The following is a 20,626-nucleotide window of genomic DNA, read 5'->3' on the forward strand; positions in this document are numbered from 1 at the left end:
TTAATGAACAACGTAGCAGGCCACAAAACAGCATACTCAAGTAAGAGCGTAGATTCCTTTGCCAGAATGGACGGAAATTTAATCTGTCAAGAACGTAGTTGATTGCAATACTTACCACTGAAAGGGTTTTAACCTCCGATTTTATCTTGTTCACATACAGTCGGGCGACGGTAAAATCTTCGTCCAAATTACCACTACAATCAATATTCGGTTTCTAAAAAGGAAAGAATCAATCGAATCAAACACAAAATATAGCACAAAATGTAGTACACATAATGTTCGAATCACAGACAATTAGAAGTTACAAGTATATATTGTAACCAGTTCTGACTGATTCATGGCCGCAGGACACCCAAGGGAAAAAAATCAATCAAATCATAAAACTGATAAAAGTCCATGAAATAATAATAAAAAAATTGATCCTTGTGTAGTTCAGGGCTCATTTTAATACCTTCATTTCAGCCGCGTTTCCTCCGATAACGTTACCAATTTCGCCCTGGAAGAAGAAAAACAAATAAATCGTTTATTTGTTATGAAGACATCACAAGACGAGACAGTTCCGCACATATCCACCCACCGAAGGTAGCTAAATTCAAAACTGAAGTGGAGACCCTCGAAAATCACGACTTTACGAAGTGTCGACGTTAACACTCACCAGATCTGACAACAGGCTGTTCATCATCTCAGCTAGTCTCCTCCTCAAAACAGACGAACTGTCTTTAATTTCTAAAAGTTCCTTGGAGACGTTGTTGAGTTGCATCTATTAAAAGATATTCATTTCGTTTTTAACATCAATTTTGTATCTCTGGTGTTTAAAGATAGCTAGCACGATGGCCGGGAAGGTTAGCACACTGGACTCCTTGAAGAGAGGGTCTGGGTTGGAGACTGAGCAAGGTCAATGTGTTGTGTTCTTGAGCCAGATATTTTCCTCTGACAGTGCCTTTTTTACTTTTTTCAAGTAAATGGTACCAATTTTGATTTGGGAAAAGAGGATTCATTACGAAACTAAAACGACACCTTACCGGTTACCAGCTTTAATTGAAACCCGCGTAAACTAAAAAAAACACCGAAAACCGAATACTGAATACCGCAACTTAACTGAGGAGCAGATACAGTGAGTGAATATAATAAACTGCCACAACACTCGACCTGTTTCTGGGATACTTCTTCTGACAGTTTCTCGTTGTCCTTTGTTTTGGTCTCAACCTCTTGTAGCTTCTGATCATAATTCACCGCCAGCTCCTCCAGAGCTTGCAGCACTTCTTTGACTTCAGTCTTTGACGTCTCGCTCTCAGTCTGCATGGAAGAGATCTGCGACTGGAGCTTTTCGCTGTCAACTTGAGTTGTCTTAAGGGCTTCTTCTTGGTCAGCCATTTGTTCTTTCAGCTGGTTGATCAATCGTGCCTGATTTTGAATTTCTTCATCCTGCAGAGGATTGAATGAAAATGAAAATGACGATTGATTGTTAGAAACAGTATATTACACCAAAAGTACACCCTCTTTTCATCTCTCTTACAAAGTTTCTTTAAATTACCTATTGTTTCAGCCAATAAAATGCCTTCTAGATTTGAAAAGAACATAGAATTTGTATGGTTGCGGCTATATGTTACACCATAGTCAAAGAACTGTCTGTAAAGTCAGTTAAGAACAATTTCAGACTCTCATTTCTTCGATGAAAATAAGCTACAGGAGTATTTTTCCTGCCACATCAGTGAAGGGTTTTTCAACTCACCTTCTCATCCAGCTGAATGTACAGCTTTGATTTCTCGTCCTCGAACTTTTTTCTTTCCTTATCGCTGACAGCCGGCTGTGATGGAGCCAAGAGTGCCAGACTCTCAAACACTTGCGAATTGCGATTATCTTTCGCGTTCGTCGTCTGTTCATCAAGGGGGACTGACTCACCTGCGAGAGATGCAATAATTCCATTAGCCCTTTTTCTTTAAGATATGACTTGGTATTTTCTCAAATCGGTTTGAATTTGTGCAAACGATCGCAACGACAATGTCACTAAAACGTGTCACTATAGCGTGTTTCTGCCATGTTTCATGATAACCTTCCACTTGTTACATCTTTGTTACGGCCCTTAGCTACTTTACAACTTCCTCGAACTGATTTGTCTGTCTATTCTCGATAGCTGTCTACTAAATTAACCCTCGTTTATGTAACGAGAAGTTACAAGTTGATCACGGAAAGGAGGGTGAAAGCTTGTCAATTCTCCCTTACCTCCGCGCCATCTTTGCAGTTCTTGTTCATATCTGCCCAGAGCTCCTCTGAGTTTGGAATTCTTTTCCTTCTCCTTCTCGAATCTTCTCTTCCACTCTTCAGCCGTGAGTTCCTCATTGACTACCACAACATTCTTGATGGTTTTCGCCCTAAGGTGTTCAAATTACAGTCTATAGGCACTGTGCAACACTAGACTTGAAAAATATCCCAACTACTTGTTATGCACCTTGCTTGAAAATTTTCAATTTTGTGCAAGGGGCCTTAAATCATCCTTACATCTTATTGGTGTTAGGTGCTATTGAAAATTTCAGAACAGTACATAATGTTCAACTGTAAACGTACCTCTGACCAAACATGAGAGTTGATCGTGTTTCTTGCTCATTGAAAGATGATGGAGAGCAACAAATTATAATGGTTGTTCTAGCGTTACCACCTGTGAAAAGAAAAATTAAAGCATAAGAGATTGGCCACTCCAGAAAATCATAGTTGAATGTCATCCCAATGAATCTTGTCGATGACAATGCACAAGATCAAATTTTTCTTTGGTTACTGATGTTACAAAAACAACAACAACAGCAACAGCTGCATGGCCACGCTCACTGTACACTGGTTTATCATGTCAATTTTAGCAACTAGGCAAATTTTTAAAAGAATTCATTGGAAGCCCTTGTCCCCTACATAAAATAGAAATTTTTTTCAGAAAACTTGCTGAGTTTGGTTCCATATCCAATGATGCATGTGTATCCACAGAAAACCTTTTTTGTTCTGTGATTGAATGAAAAATGAGACAGAAGGTTCTTAAGAAACAAAACTACAGGACTGAGCAAAAAATCAAATCAAGCACACCAGTTGCATGCAAATATTTCATTAGCTAAGCCTTACCTAAACTCTCTTGCAATATTCTTGTCATTTTACTGTCTCTGTAGGGAACATGAGTTTTCTAAAGGAAAAGATTGATAAAAAGAAAACTTAAATTCAACACAACACAGTCATGAGTTGCAACACATAAGGTGCACAATTGGGGCCTCCAGATTCAAGAATATACCACAACCCATCAAGTTGATAAAACATGATTATCATGTACTTCATTTGTCTAGGCCCAGTTGTTCAAAGGGCAGATAATGCTATCAAATGGATAAATTGCTCTCCAGTGGGACAATTGTTAAGAAAAACAAACTGAGCTATCCATCAGATAGAGACATATTCAGTTGATAGCGCTATCCACCATTAGAACAACTGCAGCCTGGCCCTACACTTCCATCTCCTTACTGACATACAAAGGTTAAGTGACAATTCTCAAGGTGCACTGTACTAACACGACATTACAAGTGACATACAAGTTGAGGGCAAAATTTTGACCAAACTATCACCAATTGTTTTAAAGACCAGAGGGAAAAATCTATGCTCTCCACTTTTTTCCAACTTTATCACTTTCCCTACCTTTTTCCAGATCTAGGAAACTATGCTGTAGCTTTCAGATTTAAGTTTTTTTGTTAAAGAATTTTTGCACCACACATGAACTTGTTTAATAGGTAACAATCACATGGATACAAATAAGAGGAAAACAGCTTACTGTTCCCTCAGCCAGGGCTGAAATAACATTTCCTAGAGCAGAGAGTGACTTGTTAATGTTCTTAGCTTCATCAAGGACAGCTCCTTCTGCACCAGTCTTGCTGACCTGTAAAAATAAGGGGGAGGGGTGGGTGAGCAGTTGCTCCAATACTGACACTACAGGTACTCTGTAACATCAACATGTCCTTTTGTCAAGTATCTACAATCCACCAACCTTCTCAGATCCTGCTAAATCCACCAGATAAAGCTTGCCACTGAGCTTCTTATTAGTTTCTACATTTTCTTGTTTAATGTGGAGAAGAAATATACTATGGCTCCTTGAACTGTGTTCATTCATGTCTGATGAGGCAAGATTCATTAAACATGGTAAGGTTCCAATTCCTAGCTTCAGTGTCAAGACAAATTAGTTTTAATCTGTAAGAAGCAAGCAGTGACTAACATCTAACTTCTCCCCACATATCATCCCTTAATCAAACATTATGGTCAGGAGAATAAAGAAGCTGATTGCTGAGTCACAAAGCTCTTGATTGTTAGATAGATTCTCCTTATAATTCTCATAGGCAATGTACAGAGAACAGTATGAAGAAGTTGCAAACTAAATGACTGTAAATCTATGAAAATCCTACATGTGAACTGCAGATAAAGAAATGAATACAGAGGCAATCTTCACAGGAATAAACACTACTTAACCAATGGTTAAAACAAGGCCTGAAAAAAATTCAGGCCAGTGAGGGAATTGAACCCATAACCACCAAGATACCAGCACAGAGGTCATGTGTTCAAATCCTGTTCGGGCCTGAACTTTTTTTTTTCCAGGCCTTATTTTCACTACTGCTTAAGTGTAGTGTTCATTACTGCGAAGATTGCTTCCATATTCATATTCAACTTATGTACTGATGTTAGGGTGTAAAGTGTTCGGGCATAAAAAGCGTTTTCACCATCCCTGGACGGAATACTGGCCCATCCCATGAAATTCCCCTTGCATTTTCTTTGGATCCTGTAGCAGTTTTGCATTACCATTTATATGCAAAATGGATTCCTAATTGGAGAGGACTTGCCCAAGAACGAAATATCATAACTTTGATCAGAGTTCAAACTACAATGTTCTGATTTATGGTCCAAAACCCAAGCAATAAGGCTGATTCATTTTCTTCCCTTTTAACAGAGCAAGTCTTTAAGGACTTAATTTACATTAGATTTGGATAGCCTGTTAAAATTTTGCATGGAGTAAGTGTGCATTATTTTCTCTCTTGACAGGAAAAAAAAAATTATTGTCCAGCATGTAGATGGCCAAAGATCTTCCATTTTTAAATTTCACAAACATTCTTACTACTGATCTGTTGACATTGACATAAGGTTGATCAATCTGTCTTAGTCATAAACTCTTTAACCTCTAAGAGTGACTAGCATCTAATTTCTCCTTACAATATCACCCTTGAATCACACATTAAAGTTAATAATAATAATGAGATTAATAATAATTAATAAATAAATAATAATAATAATGAGATCAAAGAAAATGACTACCAGCCAAAGAAGCTCTTGATTGTTAAACAAATTCTCCTTGTCAGCACCTTAGGAATAGTTTAGAGGACAGTAAAGAGAAAATATAAACTGATGCTATGGTGTAAAGGGTAAAGAAGACCTACTTGTTACTGCCACATGGCGATTATTTTTTCCCTCATCAATAATTTCCATGACCTCTTCTGGACTGGACACAAATCTCTCACTCGCTCCCTGCAAAAAGTAAAATTAAATTTAAAGTATTGAAATTCTTCTGTTCAATCATGGTGGTATTTATATCGAACCCTTTTAATCCCAGTTTAAAAGGGATTTATAATCATGATAGCCTCCCCTCCCCCCTTGTTGATAAGCTTTTTGTTCTTATAACCTGTTTGCTTGTGGAATGTTATGTACTTGTTGACTGATTGGGAGGGCTGGCTGGCTAACAAATATCTGGCTCCAGATCAGGGCAATGGTATACCAAAAGAGTTCAGGGGAGGGGAGGGGAGGGGAGGGGAGGGGACATTCCTGCACCATGACCAAGAACCAACTATTTTGCCATCAGGGCTGACAAAATTCAGTCAATAAGTGATTTATCATATGATCAGTGGATGACCATGTTTGAACCAACAGTACACGTAATTAGGAAAACATTACACACACAAAGGTAGACTCACTCCAAGAGATCCCTGCAGCATGCTAACATCAATTTTTTTTCACCTATTTGTTTTTCTCCTTACTCACACGGCAGATTTCTGACGCAAAGGGTATGAACTTGATAGCCACAAAAATTTCATTCTTTTCTTCAAGTCAGAAACATGTGACTCAAAATTCATTGATAAAGTCTCACCTTTACAAAAGGAACTCTGTTTTTGTCTTCATGGACTGCTAAGTTTGTTTTGGTTACTGGAAAAAGAATGCGTGATATACACAATTTACATGTAATGAGTAGAAAACATACTGACCAACTAAACATGAGTTGTTGAAAAGCTTTCATGCAACATTTAGATTTTTGCAAAGACAGTTTAGATTGTGAGTCATTAATTAATTAAGCTAACTAGAGTAGATCAAAAGAACCATTGTGGCCAATCAAAGCAAAGGAAAACATCACAAAGAACCAACCAGAACTCAAAGCACATGTGAACAGCCTAAAATACACAAAACACAGCCAACAAAGTCAGAGTTCAGTTCATTTTCAGTAGTTTGGAGTTTTGGTGTGGCAAACTAGCAAAGTTTGTCAAGGGCAAATGTGCAATGAGGTCAAACCTCCATACACCTTGTGAGATCAATCAAACACCAAAAAGAGGAAAACTTGTAACATCCTGGAACAATTTGTATTGATTGTAAATTAAATACTGTGTTTGTTTAACAAAGCAACAAGAATTGTGCTGACAATATGTAATTTATAGTTACTGATAAAAAAGTGTATCCTACCATCCAAAAGATCTCTGATCTTGTCCAAGTAAATCTCAAAATAAGAAACCTGCAAAAAGATGGTATTTATTTGAACTGTTTTTTTTTATATTTTATCACCACATTATTACATCAAACATAGCACAAGTGCATTAATATAGGTAATATCATGATTTTGAGTGCAATTTGGTCTTAATAAGCACAAGTAAATTATTCAAAGACAACAAAATTGCACTACCCTGTAGGGCAAGTACAATTAGTAGTCTTCCAAAAAATTTACAAGTGTTATCACACCAAATTGTATGATAAAAAATTGGTCAGGATAATAATGTTATCAATAAAAAAACATCACAGAGAGTCAAGACAGATGTAAATTTAGTCAGCACCCACATGCTATTTGTAATTTGCACTTGTATTACATAAGAATGAGCTTGTTTTCAGCCAATCAGACACACATAATTTTTTCATGTACATTATTATCATAGATTACATAACATAGTAACTTAAAACTTCTTTAACAAGACAATTTACCTTGATATGAAACTCCAGATTTTCATCCATGTTATAAATGTAATTAAATATATCTTGCACAATGCGAGGAATGATTCCTTGATTAACTGGATCATCAAGGCGACCCTACAAATGCAAACACATCAAACAAGTTAATAATTACAAGCACCTGAACATTCCCTTGGGAGGGGTTGGGTAGGAGGAAACTTCTCTTGACACTGATGAAAGGTTTAATACCCCCAACTAGGCAAATCCCCATGGAATTAACAGTAAGTATAGCTGTTTGTGAAAAGTGAAGTTCTATCATTTTGAACCTACATGTATTGAGAACTAGCATGTAAAATAATCAGGGAGTTGAAATATGCAAAACAGGACTGCACTGACCAAAGATTGAAACCACAATCAATGTTTCTAAGTCTTTATTGACCTAATGTCTTGGTCTGAGCTGTCCAAAGGGTTCATAGGCCAAGCAACATCTATCAGATAAAATTGCTAACTCAAGGATAGCATGCTGTAGTCTATATCACTAACTATCAAGCTAACCCTGATTGAGAAGTCTGACACCCAACCATCATCTCCAAGATAGCTTTGTCCTCCCCTTAAACAAATGCATCCTGTTTAACTACCCACATTAACTAATAAAGTTGTGTGTGATATAGGTTGCAAATGTGACTGTCACATTTTCTTGAAAACCAAGAAATCTTTAATTCATAGCTTACCTCCATTGTATGGGTTTTCCCACTGGATGTCTGTCCATAAGCAAATATTGTCCCATTGTATCCATTGAGCACATCTGTGAAAAAACAAAATTATTGTTTCAAAACTGAAAAAATGCATTTTCCAGCTAAGTGAAAGTTATGCACAGAGACTATCCACAATTTGTAATGTTTAGTTTCCCTTGTACTATTAACACATTGCAATTCATTTATCCTAATGATGCCAATTTACCTCATACTCTTGTATAGGGCAAGGAACTGAGAGAGTTACATGTAAGCATCTTGCCCAACTGACCCAACCAAAGCTCAATTCGAAGCTGGATTTCTTTTCTGATAAGCCTATCAACTGGATAAATCTCCATCCAGTGGACAGCGCAGTGCTTTTTGCATCCACTTATCCTCTGGATAGTGGTTTATCCATTGGGATGCTAATGAATCAAAGGTTACACCTGTATACTTGTTAATTTCTCTGGTAGTTTACCAGGTCCTGGTTGTTTCAAGGTTGGATAACACTTTTTACTTGATAAATCTCTATTCAGTGGATATTGCTATATGTTTTGCCATTACTTATCCGCTGGAGAGCGATTTTTCTGTTGGATAGCATTATCTGCCCTTTATAGAACTGAACCCAGTGCCCTATTTCAGTCAGGGGTGGAGAGATACACTGCAAGAATTGGAGTCCTGCCTAACACCACAATGACCAAGCCAGGGGTTAGATACAAGCATTACACTAAGGACCAGGCCACCAAATCTCCCACACTAGGGCCTGGTTACATTTCAAAGCACTTTACAACGGAGTGAGGGTTGACCTTGATTTACTTTGCCACTTTGTATCAAAAGAAGCAAGAGGTCACAAAAATGACCTTTCAGGAAACTCCTATGTTCAGTATCAATAAATTCTAATGCAAACAGAGAGTTACAGTAAAGAAAAATATCAATAAAGAAAGGTCAATTGACTGCTGATTTTTTTTTTCAAATTCAACCTTTTGACTCTTAAGAGAAACAAGTATCCACTTTTTCCTTGCAATATCACCCCAGAATCACATATCAAATCCACAGGACTAAAGGATATAATCACAAAATTAAGAAGCTTTTAAAAGAACAGCATGGAGGATACACCTACTGATGTTAGGGTGTAAAGAGATGAGAAAAAATATCAACCACAGAATATTCTGTGATTGAACAAAAAAAAAAGATTTTAGAACTCACAAAGGAAAAATATCCCAGAGTAAAAAGGCTTATGAAGCAGTGCATCTGAGTGACACAAGTGTAAAATAGTAATGATTTTAATGGTTGCCTTGCATGCCCTCGTTAAGTGTAATAACAAAAATTTCAAGAACAATTATGCTTTCTTATTGTTTTCTGTCTAGACAACTTCATCAGGCTTTCAAAAAAGGAAACCAACTTGTTTATCGTGAAAAAAAAAGGCAAACTCTCCAGAGTATGTAAACAAGTTTCAAATAAAATTAAAAAATTTTAAAACATTCTCAGATCACACCCTACCAGTAGGTTGGTAATTAGTAATCAGTAAGACATAATTAAATAAATAAATATTCATGCATGTAGCTTTCTATATAATCAGTCTCATGAACACATTTTTTAAAATGAAAGGTCCTACCATCATCAATCTGAAAATCTATATAAGTGTTTTTTTAATTTTGAACGAAAAAAGGTTATTCCATAGACAAAAACAACTACATTGATTTCAACTGTTCCAGTCTGCTGTAACTAACCCGCTGATATCTTGAAATATTTAAAGGAAACATACTTTTCTCCACACAAAAATACAACAAAAATGTTTTCTGAAATTAGTGCACAGGCAACATTTAGCAATCTATTCCTTTGATAGATTTTAATATGGAATTCTTCACAGAACAACCTTGAAATTACGACTCTTAAATTAATGTTCAGAAAATCATGCAGATATGTTGATACACTTTACTCAAATCAAGCCAAGGACCCCTAGCAGAGGTTGTATGCAGCTCACAAGCATTACCTTACACCAAACAAACTTCACTTTTTTCCAGATTCAAGTGTAAATGCAAGGTAACATTTGAATTGATGCTTTCATGAGACTGATGCCAATTTAGAGTGCAATACTGTTTGATCTGCATTATCTTGTGTACAAAACAAAATTCATTGATATACACTTAAAAGCTGGCAGAAATGGAGCTTCAACACAAAGTTTGCAATAATCAAAAAAGTCCAATTCTCAATTTCTCCTCAATTCCCAAAATTAATGTAAAATGTTCACATGATCAAGAAAAAAAAAGCACCTCTTTCCTCGCACTTGAAGAAAAGAGCTGGTTTAAACTTGGTAAATACAGGTTGAGGCATAGCCAATACCAAACACTGAAAAATTAGTCTTAACAATTTGTACACCAACTCATTTCCCTTGAGGGAAAATATATTCTTTAGAGAACTCTTCCGAGTGAGATAATGACTACCAGAAAGTCATATTTCGATCTGCTCCCAAAGCAAAATAAACCTTTTTTTTCAAGTAAGATACCCCTCAGAGAAAATTATAGTGTAACTTACATGTAAATTATGTAAATTTCTTGAAATTGATTACAGTGCATGCCAAACTGAATTGTGTGTGAAGATTTCTGTGTACATAATGGGTATCTGTCTGGAAAATATTCAAAAGTACCTTAATTATGATGCTAATCTTAAGAGAGCTAAGAAACGGAATGAATGTTCGAGAAACCATTTCAAAGAAAAATACAAAACGCAAAAAATTCGACCTGTAACCTTTTTCCTCATTCACACATTCCACCCAAAGTTCGAATTTATGTTCGTGAAGTACTTTATATCATCCCAGAAATTCAAAGGAAACTTAATCAAATAAACGGCAAATTTCGTGCTAAAATTAGCTTTATATCGATCGTCGAAAGCCAAAGAAATTTGGTTATAAAAAAATTAGGACACCCTTCATCTAGGTTGCTTTATCAGATCTCACTGATCAGCGATCGATTTTCATAACAAGGTTTTAGCTGGCATGAATTACCATACGAAAAGAAACAACATTTCAACTATTTGGGACACATCTAGAATATTACAGAGCTGTTCAAAAACAGGGCTAAATACGCAAGACAATCTGATTTCCATTGATGCGAAAAGGTTCGAAATTCAATTGATTCGAAAAAGAAGCCAAGAAAAGGCAAAACATTAGAAATTAGTTCAACAAAATGAGGACACAGAAAGAGAAAACTACCTTTTCAGTGAGACCATGTGTTTAAACACGAATATGTAAAGATCGTTTATTGCACGAGTGTTAGGTAGTACTATGGCTCACGATGGAACAATACGAAAAATCTCCAAAACACTCCAATTAATGCGTTGACTCTAGATGTCGACGAAATACAGCCTTTCTCCTCAATATTTAAGTCTCTCTGAAACTGTACCTAGAATTATTAATTTTATGGTTATACATATTCAAATGATTCTCCTTTCTCTCCAAGAGAGTTGTTTACCTAACGAGTGTGTCCACTGGAACCGCGCATAGAATTTCAAAACCTCACGAGAAGAAACCAATGAGATAGACTAAATACGAGGCCGGGTACTTCTAACTCCCCAAATTATCAACAAAAGAAATCCGATATATGTCTTTCATAAGCCACCAATGCAAAATCAAAGCCACAGTAAATGAATTAATAATACAGGTCTAAACTCGTGAAGAACATGGCAACTGCAATCTGCTGCCAAAAGGAATATTGACAACTTCTTGACTGTAAAGTTGACGGTCAAGTAACAATTTTTTTTAACTTAGACGAGATTTAAAGCACTGATTCCCGTTACCACTGTTTATTCAGGTGCTCGAAAAACCAATAAATCTTTGTTGGATGACAGCGACAGATTTTAACTCGTTTGTAAGCAAAATTATGAAAACATTTTTGCTAGGTAGCAATAAGTAGCTAGGAAGAGAGAACTACTTTAAAATGGCTGCTCTTAGGTAAGATCGTTCCCTGAATAACCTTGTGTTAACATCACTGTTTTATTATATTTTGCGGACCACGTAGACACTGCGATTCATCTGAAAGTATGAAACATTTTTACAGTCGCAGAAAGCGTTGCGCTGAAACTTAAATTGAAAACAGACAAAAAGGCCCGTTGACTGCATACAATATCCTATTATCACGTTTCGTAAACTTCAAAGACCTTAAATCCTTAACGGTTAGAAGGCAAGGCAGCTTCTAAGAATCCTGTTTTCGACGCTGGTGTAAACTATTACCCCACTCGGCTACCAAATAACAAAAAAAAGGTTTTGCATAAGAACCATTTACACAATCTACCTTGTACGATGACCTGGGCAGCTTCCAAATAAACTCTTTCCTGCGATGTGTTGGACTTGAATACGCGATCAAAGGTGTATGTTCTTCCCTAAAACACAGAAGACAAAGATGAAAAGTTTTCGACGTCAAAAGTAATACCGGGATTATTACAAAAAACCTTGCGACTCAATTATGATAGAAAGTGGTTGGCTCACCGCATGAACACAAGTATCCGAAGTTGGAGTTGAAACAACACTCTCCCCTCCTGCCCGAACTTCTGCGTCGGATTGTGGCCGAAACCGAGCAAAAACCTTGATATTACACTCTCTGGGATCAGGATTCATGACTGTCGTAGCAAAATTTCACAAAAACCTCGGCGATCTGCAATAAATGACCAAGTTTCGTATGTGATTCATCGGCAATATTCCTCGTACGCGTACAACATGATTGCCGGTAAATTCACTCCATACGGCCAAACGACTCCAAAATGGCCCCAAGCCTTGCTTAGATGTTTCCCTACAGAGTTATTAGTGTACAAAGATGACTTCTCGAATGTTACGACAGCTATTTCCCGATCATTTTTCCAGATAACGCTATGAATTCACCTAACGATCGATCGCTCCAAGTCGGCCATTATGTCCACCTCGGTTGACGCAGAGCATTGTGGGTAGAAATACCTTCGACGTTTCGAAATGAAGGCAACTTTTTCTCGCCCCGCCAAGCCAATCACATTACTGTAAAGTAAACAATATTCGATTTAATAACATAATAAATAAGTGTGAATAATCATTTCAAAAGTGCTGCAGAATTCTGCCAATTATATCACACGTCTGCATCGTAGGAACAATGAAAGAATCAGCGACTCTTAAAATGCAGGGCAGAAACCACGAACCGGAAGTCACAACGAAATTGCGGTTTAAGAACCTCGGCTTTTCTCAAAAAATCCTTTTATCGGGTCTTGAAATCTTCACATTCTTGAGATCAAGATCCGTATTTCTGTGCAAAGATCGTAAATTAGCAAGGACTTAGTGGCAGACGTTTCGGCAATCAATGATTAGGCTTCCACTTCCAAACGCCCTGAAACAAGTTTTATATCTTAATTTCAGAATTTTCTCACAATCAGCGATAATTTTGATTCTTATTTTAATCCTCTTTTTCAGTTGAGCGAGACACTGACTTACAGCGCTAACTAGTATTATCTTGAAAAGATTTTATCATGCCTAAAATCAGATATCAAACTCTTGTTATGCGTGACAGCTAGGCCGATAAAAACAATCGCTTAAAAATATTGGCCCCAGGCAAGATAAATTTGCAAATTTACATTTGCCTTGTTTAAGACCATTACATGAAGAATCATTTTTTGTAATATATTATTCAATCCAAGCCAATATATCTATTGAAGCTTTATGTGGGAAATATCGGCTTACAAAGAATCTCTTATCTTTCAGTGACACGGTTCTGATGAAGTCATTTGTATAACCAAAACTTCCTCTCGTGTATAATGCGATCGCAATTTTAGATATTTCAATGGAAATTCGTTTCAACATGTGTGCATTTATTACGAATTTCAGACACGATCACGCCATGCCCGGCTGGCAAGAAATTGAGAGTGATAGTTTCAAAAATGATGTGCGTGAGGTAAGCAGCAAAAAAAGATGTCGATTCAGTTGCTATATTTGGCTCCGAAACATTGCATGCATGCAGCTGACGGCTTCCCCAGAAGAATGGTGCCAAGCCGGGAAAGTATCACGCGGTTACGAAAAACCTCAGATGAACAGGGATTAGGTTGTTTCTAGCCAAAAACAGCTATTAATTTATTTGCAGCTCAGAAGAGTTTGGTTTCGCATGCCCTCTTTTTATTTGAAGGACTGCGATAGTGTGGCAAGACGGACGGAGGTAAAACGATCGCAGGATTTGAGCGCCCTTGAAGAAAAGAAGGCTTGATTGTAGGTTAACTATGATTTTACTTTCCTTGTTGTTAGATTAAAAAAATTACTCTAAAAATAATACAGACCAAATAGAAAAAGTTTAACTGAAAAGTTTGCAAGTTACAAGTGTAGATCCTTACAATACTGACAATACTGAAGAGATAAGAAGGAAGATTAGGCGATATACTGCTGACAATATTATTATTTAATTTTTTAGCCTACATCGTTACTAACATTCCTAATATACAATTAGGTACAAAAAAGTGTGTAAACATGAGATCCTTCATTAAAAGAGATAGAATAATGAAGCATACTTTAGGAAATGGTACTGCTGAAAAAGCACTCTTTCTATTGGTAGCTAGGTTTCTCGTGAATCGATCCGGAAAAAGGCTGGTACCATTTCCGTTTCCGCCCAACACTTATGACTTCCGTTACGAGTGGGCTGCTTCCAGTTAACACACGAAATAAAAGAGGAAAAAATTAAAATATTGACGAGGATTTAATAATCGTGCTGAAGCTATTTTTATCACGGGTATGGATCCTGAATTGAATAGTATTGGATCTAAAGCTATCCCTGTAGGAAACGTTCGGTGAAAGGTTTAGAGCAGCCTTACATTGGTGCAAAATTAAGCAAGCTCCGCACCTGGGGGAAAATTAGGAAAAGTTGGCCGAAACTTTCATTGCCGATAATACAAAACTTCAATAAACGCAAGGAAGAAAACTAATTCATTCTGGAATAATTTTCACTTCTGCGACACCGCTGCGATGGCTTTCATCCCAGTCGATAAGCAGTTGGTGATTTTTTCATTGATCTCGGGCGGATAGCCATGCCGTCCAGTCCCCTTCTCCAAGCAATGTAACTCGTCCCCATCTCTCTCCCGCGCACACGAATAGGAAAATTCAGAAAAGGTAGCAGAGTAAACCGAGTTTACAAAACGAAACCACAGGAGCTAATTTTTTTCCACTCGACACCTGCTGGCAAACAAAGCTGAGAAAACAATGGGAACAGGTAATGACAACTGGCCTAGTTCAAATTATTTTTTTTTTCATAAGTAATTTTGTTCAATTTTTTGGTTTGATTTTAAGTTCAAGGATTTCTGTCAAAAAAAATCGCAGCATGAGAGGATTGAATGGGTTAATTTATCAACATGTGCCGAAACAGAAAAATCTACGTCGGAAAGAAAATAATTCAACGAATGGAATCGAAAAGTAAGCCTGACTAATTCCAAAGAAACGAGACAGGGCTATACAAATGGTTTCATTAGCAATCTTTAATTTGGAATGACTGTGGTGAAAATATTTATAAAGCTAAAACTTAATTAAAATATAAGTTAAAATTATGCGTTCGGCGAAGCGAAGACTTGTCTACAAATTAAGGTGTGAAAAAATTCATGGTACGCAAAGGGTAAAGAGGAGCGCCGGTGTTTCAGTGGATTTGGGACCACACTCTGCCAACGACTTTAAAGGGCCTGAGTCGACACTCATTAGCGGATTATAGGTTACTTATGTTTATTTTTAAAAACTTCCTTGCAAGCATAATATTAAAGAGGCTAATAGACGAGAATTTTTTAAGCATGTTTAACGTTCTCAACGTTTCAAAATCGTAAAGGCCGCGAGAAGGCTTTCATTATCATCGCTGGGAGACATGCGCTCCTCCAAGTCGCCGGAGTCGGGAAGAGCTTTGTTGCGGGGCTAGCATTATCATTGCTCAGACCCCTACCAGACCCCTACCGGTTCGTGTTGCTAAAAGCCTTAAATTATTAAGCCTGTATCATGCGGTCACCCACGGGGAATAGCCGCTCAACCCTTTACAGCCTAACATCAGTATGAATATTCTCCACACTGTTCCTTAGACATTTCCTAAGGTGCTGACAAGGAGAATTTGAATGTCAATCAAAAGGTTCCTTCCCTAGTGACCATTTCCTTTCTTCTCATGGCCTAATATACCAAGGAGAAATTAGATGCTTATCACTCTTATGGTGTAGCGGGTTAATACAGGTTTACCGCTTAAAACAGGTTTCGTAGTCTGCTGAACTTTGAAGTCGATAATTAAACATCGTCTGGGGCGCTTTCAAGTTTAAAATTCCAATATGGAATAGGTTTTTCTCGTCGTGCCGGAGTACTGGAAAGGGGCGAACTTGCACCAGGGTGAAGGCCCTCAAAACCCTGTTAATAGCTTGAAAGAATAAGCGTCCTCGAGATGAGGTTGATGTTCAAAGTTGGCTACAACTAAGAATTGAACATTGCCAGCACCTTGAATCTACCCGCAATCCCAAAGAAACTTGGAGATTCGTATAAATAAACAACAGCCTCTATTTGGCACGGAAATAAAAACGGATATTTGTCCGCAGACATGAACTATTCCAAGATGCGAACGGTTATCTGCAAACGAAGCTCCAGGAAAAATGTGAGGGGTGAGGAAATGGTAAATTGGAAGGAAGAATATGTAATAGTGCTGTCCTAAGTTCACGCACTTAGAAATCATATGAAATACAGAAAGTAATACCAGAAATACTCGTTACTGAGGAAAACTCTCCATAAAAAGACTTGGGGCAATACACACACAGGAAAGAATGCACACGAAACATCTGATTCTTATGCATGTTTATCTGTGATGAGTGGTAGTGTTATAGATACAAGTGTATCACAACCAGATACGACAGCCACCAATTTCTGGAAGACAAAGTTTTAATTTCTAATTTAAATCAACTATCTGCCTTCTTCAGTTCCTCCACCTTTGCAATATAGGCTGCTTCAGCTTCTGCTTTGGGTGTACCTGGTGGAAGAAAAAGTAGCAAATGTGACACGTTAACAAGGGGTAATGTCAGCAATGTTTTGAGTTGTCTTTTTTTGCAACTTGTGCAGATGGTAAGCTCTTACCAAAGAGGGAATGAATTTAACTAAGTCTTATGTAACATGTCAGCTGTAATTAAGCATTGTGGTTACAACAATTACTCTGACGAGTAATAAGTCAAGTGAAATTACTGTGAAAATTAGCAAGTATCGTTGAGACAGGGTCCTGAATGAAAAAATATTCTTTAATCACCTTTTGGCACCTAAGAAGCACAAAATGGTCACCAAAAATGAAATTTAAAAGCTGCATCTGAATGTACTTGTGAGTACCACAAATTTAGCTGTACAACAACACATGAAAAAGAGCAACATACATCACCTATGCATAATGCATGTTAAAATGTGGAGTTGTTCAATGTCAACAGACTTTTTTTTTGGCACATTTCCTTTTTTTTCTCTGAAGATGGAAGTAAAACTAGAAAATATGAGGTACCTGTTGAACTTGACTAGTTTAAATCTTATTTTAGAACATACAGAAGTAAAGTCACCAAGGCAGCTACTTGACCAGAACTTTCAGGCGCCAGTTAGAAAATGTTAGTTGCATTAGTGCCCATATCAATCACAATCTCAATTCCTGTGAGAATTGTTTGGTGTTCCATTTATTAAATAAGCAATTATAAGTTGATTGCCAGGGATAGGGAACAGATCTTTCCCTGAGACTTTTAGTAAACAGTAAGAAAAAAACCTGAAACACATCAGAAGTAGCTCTAATGTGAGACAAACAGTTATAATACTCCATAACAAAGTTTAATTTTATTACATGCTGTTTCCAAAGCTTACAATTCTACCTTGAATAAGCATTTTAGCTTAGATGTTGGATTACAATGGTTTGCAGTACCTTTCTTGCCATTCCAGGCATCCCACTTGGCTTTTCCAGTCATATCTAAAAATCCAGGTCTTTCTGCCAATAAGAGAAAGATTGCAAGGAAATTATTTAGATACTACACCATAGAATTGGAAAACAATTGTTTACATTCATCAGAACTGCAGTTAATACAAATTGGGTTTTAAAACTTTAAATAACAGTTTGCATTGGCTTAAGTCTGAGTAAGAATATGAGGATTATTGACATATCCTTTGCGAATTTGTCCTTCTATTGGAACATCATTTTGGACACCTGTGGTATCAGCCTGTGTGAAAAACTACAAAAGCTCTAAAACTGGGCAGCCTGTATTTTACTGTGCATAAACAATGAGAAGGATATTGATGAGATGCTGGCAAAACCTCAAAGCCTAGTACCTAACTCTGTTATGATGAACAAAACTTGACATGGATTGATCCCTGAATATGTACAATCTCGATTTTTATCACCCAATGATCTTACTTTGTACCAACTGAGGAATTCTGGCTTTTCCATCACCTCACACTAACTATTGAGGTGCTTTGCTGTTGAACAGTCATTTTCATGAAGTCTGATCAAAAGTTTTTATTTTAGCAAATTTAAATGTAAACTGCATTATTATAGCTTTGAATGAGATACAGCATTCCAGGAAAGCAGCTTTCATCAGTGATATAAAAAGTTTTTATTTGGATAATAGTATATTAATTATAAGTTAGTTTTTTAGTTGTACCATAATAGTGACCTTCTCAACAATGCTCACAAATAACAGCATTCACACCTTTGGCTAAACTTAGGTGTTCTTAGAATAAGACTTTGCCTTAAAATTATTGTGAAGGAGGCACATTTTCAAGGGAAGATGCTAATTCAAGGATTTATTAGACATTTATATCAGTCTTAAAAGACTATGAATAGTTCTTGAGCAAAATACTTAAGTTTGTCATACTGAAATTATAGTCCTTGGTATACAGTCCCATGTTAATTGGATCGTCTACACCTTGAACAATTGAGTTTTGACAGCTCTGCTTCCAGTTTTTCACAAGTTCCACCCCAGTTTGCAAAAAAATTTACCATCAATTTAAACTGAACAAGAGCACCATGAGACTTTGCTTGTGATGCTACCTTTTCAATCTCTTCACTCTTAAGATGCCTGAGATGCCGCCTTTTTAATCTTTTCACACCCAAAATCTCATTAATAATTCCTATTGTTCCCTGCCATAGACTTCTTATGATGTTAGTTCAGAGAATTTGGTATCAGACCAACTAATAATCCCCTAATTGATATTTTTCTATATTCTCATTACTTTTCTGCTTAATGTTGTATTGATATGGTGAGGAGAAATTCTCTCTTAGTCACTTATAGGAGTTAGGAATTAACCATCTACACCCTAATATCAGTATGCATATTCTCCATACTGTTTTTTATACATTTATGGTGCTGACATGGAGAATTTGTTTAACCCTTCAACTCCCAGAAGTGATTAACACAAAACTTCTCCCCACAATATCCATACATTATTCAGCAAACAGGTAATGAGAATATTCAAACTTATCAGGTAGAAGCTGCTATCTCGACCTAGCAACAAGTTCTCATAACTAATTTACAAGGAAATGTGTAGCAGCTAGAGGGGAGAATTAACAATCAGATCTTGGGAGCTAGAGGATCAACAATCAAGAGCTTCTTCAGTTGGTGATCATTTTCTTTATTCTCATGACCTTAATGAGTGATTCAGCAAGGAGAAATTAGTTGCTATCACTCTTAGGGTGTAAAGGGTTAATACTCGAGCTTGGTGCTTCAGTCTCAAATAAAATTTATTCACTAAATCATATGTTATGCCTCTTCTCACCCTGTCATAAAAAAAGCCTGATTTTTGCAGTCTCTGTGACTGATAATTGCTAACTTTCATGAAGCACAACTTTAGTCCTACCAGGCCAGACAGCATGTGTCATGATCAGTCTCATTTGCATTCAGAGATATACCATGACATTAGAAAATTGTTAGGAAAAATTTTTTTCTCCTTTTTCTGTGGATTTAAGTCAATGAGAGTGCTTCAACTTCATGAGAAAAATAAATGCAATAGCTCAAACGAATTATGAGCCAGGTGAAAATTGAATTAAATTATGTCAATTGGATTTCTAAAAACAATGCCCAAGGATTGAGAAATTAAGGGGCGTGTTTATGGTGTAAGGTCTTTCAAGGGCATTTAAGAAAACTCTCGCAAATAACATGTTTACTCTGGTTTAACATTCATAAGACCAAAGAAGACCAATTAGATCTTTGTCTGTTAAGGAAACTGCAATACAAAGCTTGGTAAGGTTTAAAGTCCGATGAAATCACAAAATAAGATCAAAGGTTATTATAGCGACAGGGTCATAGGATCAGTGACTGACGAATGTTTTCGTCTGAAAATTACCGTTAAGTAGCTCTCTAAAACCATCAACAGCCACGATCTGAAACAACATGAAGGCAATAATTTGTTTTATTACCTGTGTTGCAATCTCCGACGGTAACTTGCTTGTAAAGAGCATAAACGTCCAGCATGTCTTGATCGCTAGGTTGCTTCGACAACTTCTTCACCTCATCAGCTGCTTTCATAAAGGCCTGGCGAAAAAGCAAAACACATTGTGCTAAAATCTCTGGGACGATCTGGACTGCGGAAGAAGTGAACTTTTACAAACAATACTCTCTTACCTCAGACATATTTAAAGAGATGCTGTCTCAGATGCGAAGAAATTAGAATGATTTCAGCACGTGCAACCTCAGCAGTTCTTGTAATATCCACCAACTGTAAGAACTCG

General features: G+C 36.9%; 2 protein-coding genes across 2 annotated transcripts in view; both read right to left on the bottom strand.

The window, feature by feature from the left end:
* LOC113684553 (kinesin heavy chain) overlaps positions 1-13,045 on the bottom strand; it is a 32,162-nt gene extending 19,117 nt beyond the window's left edge. The window contains exons 1-17 of the mRNA XM_089183327.1: positions 12,424-13,045; positions 12,230-12,317; positions 7,941-8,014; positions 7,243-7,347; positions 6,733-6,781; positions 6,149-6,204; positions 5,445-5,532; positions 4,010-4,134; positions 3,797-3,901; positions 3,106-3,163; positions 2,566-2,656; positions 2,224-2,372; positions 1,733-1,902; positions 1,150-1,425; positions 656-760; positions 452-496; positions 116-214 (exon numbers count right to left, since the gene is read on the bottom strand). Coding sequence (XP_089039453.1) covers positions 116-214; positions 452-496; positions 656-760; positions 1,150-1,425; positions 1,733-1,902; positions 2,224-2,372; positions 2,566-2,656; positions 3,106-3,163; positions 3,797-3,901; positions 4,010-4,134; positions 5,445-5,532; positions 6,149-6,204; positions 6,733-6,781; positions 7,243-7,347; positions 7,941-8,014; positions 12,230-12,317; positions 12,424-12,552 — 1,812 coding nt within the window. The 5' untranslated portion in view covers positions 12,553-13,045. The remainder of the gene's footprint in view (positions 1-115; positions 215-451; positions 497-655; positions 761-1,149; positions 1,426-1,732; positions 1,903-2,223; positions 2,373-2,565; positions 2,657-3,105; positions 3,164-3,796; positions 3,902-4,009; positions 4,135-5,444; positions 5,533-6,148; positions 6,205-6,732; positions 6,782-7,242; positions 7,348-7,940; positions 8,015-12,229; positions 12,318-12,423) is intronic.
* Positions 13,046-16,806: 3,761 nt separating this feature from the next.
* On the bottom strand, positions 16,807-20,614 carry LOC113684561 (acyl-CoA-binding protein). Its single transcript, XM_027201960.2, has 4 exons — positions 20,520-20,614; positions 20,315-20,429; positions 17,828-17,890; positions 16,807-16,912 (listed from the first exon to the last, which is right to left on the bottom strand). The coding sequence occupies exons 1-4, from the start codon at positions 20,526-20,528 to the stop codon at positions 16,842-16,844; spliced, it is 258 nt and encodes an 85-aa protein (XP_027057761.2). The 5' UTR covers positions 20,529-20,614; the 3' UTR covers positions 16,807-16,841.
* Positions 20,615-20,626: the final 12 nt, after the last annotated feature.

Source organism: Pocillopora damicornis, chromosome 9 (assembly GCF_964200805.1).
Source record: "Pocillopora damicornis chromosome 9, jaPocDami1.2, whole genome shotgun sequence".
Classification (NCBI taxonomy): Eukaryota; Metazoa; Cnidaria; class Anthozoa; order Scleractinia; family Pocilloporidae; genus Pocillopora; species Pocillopora damicornis.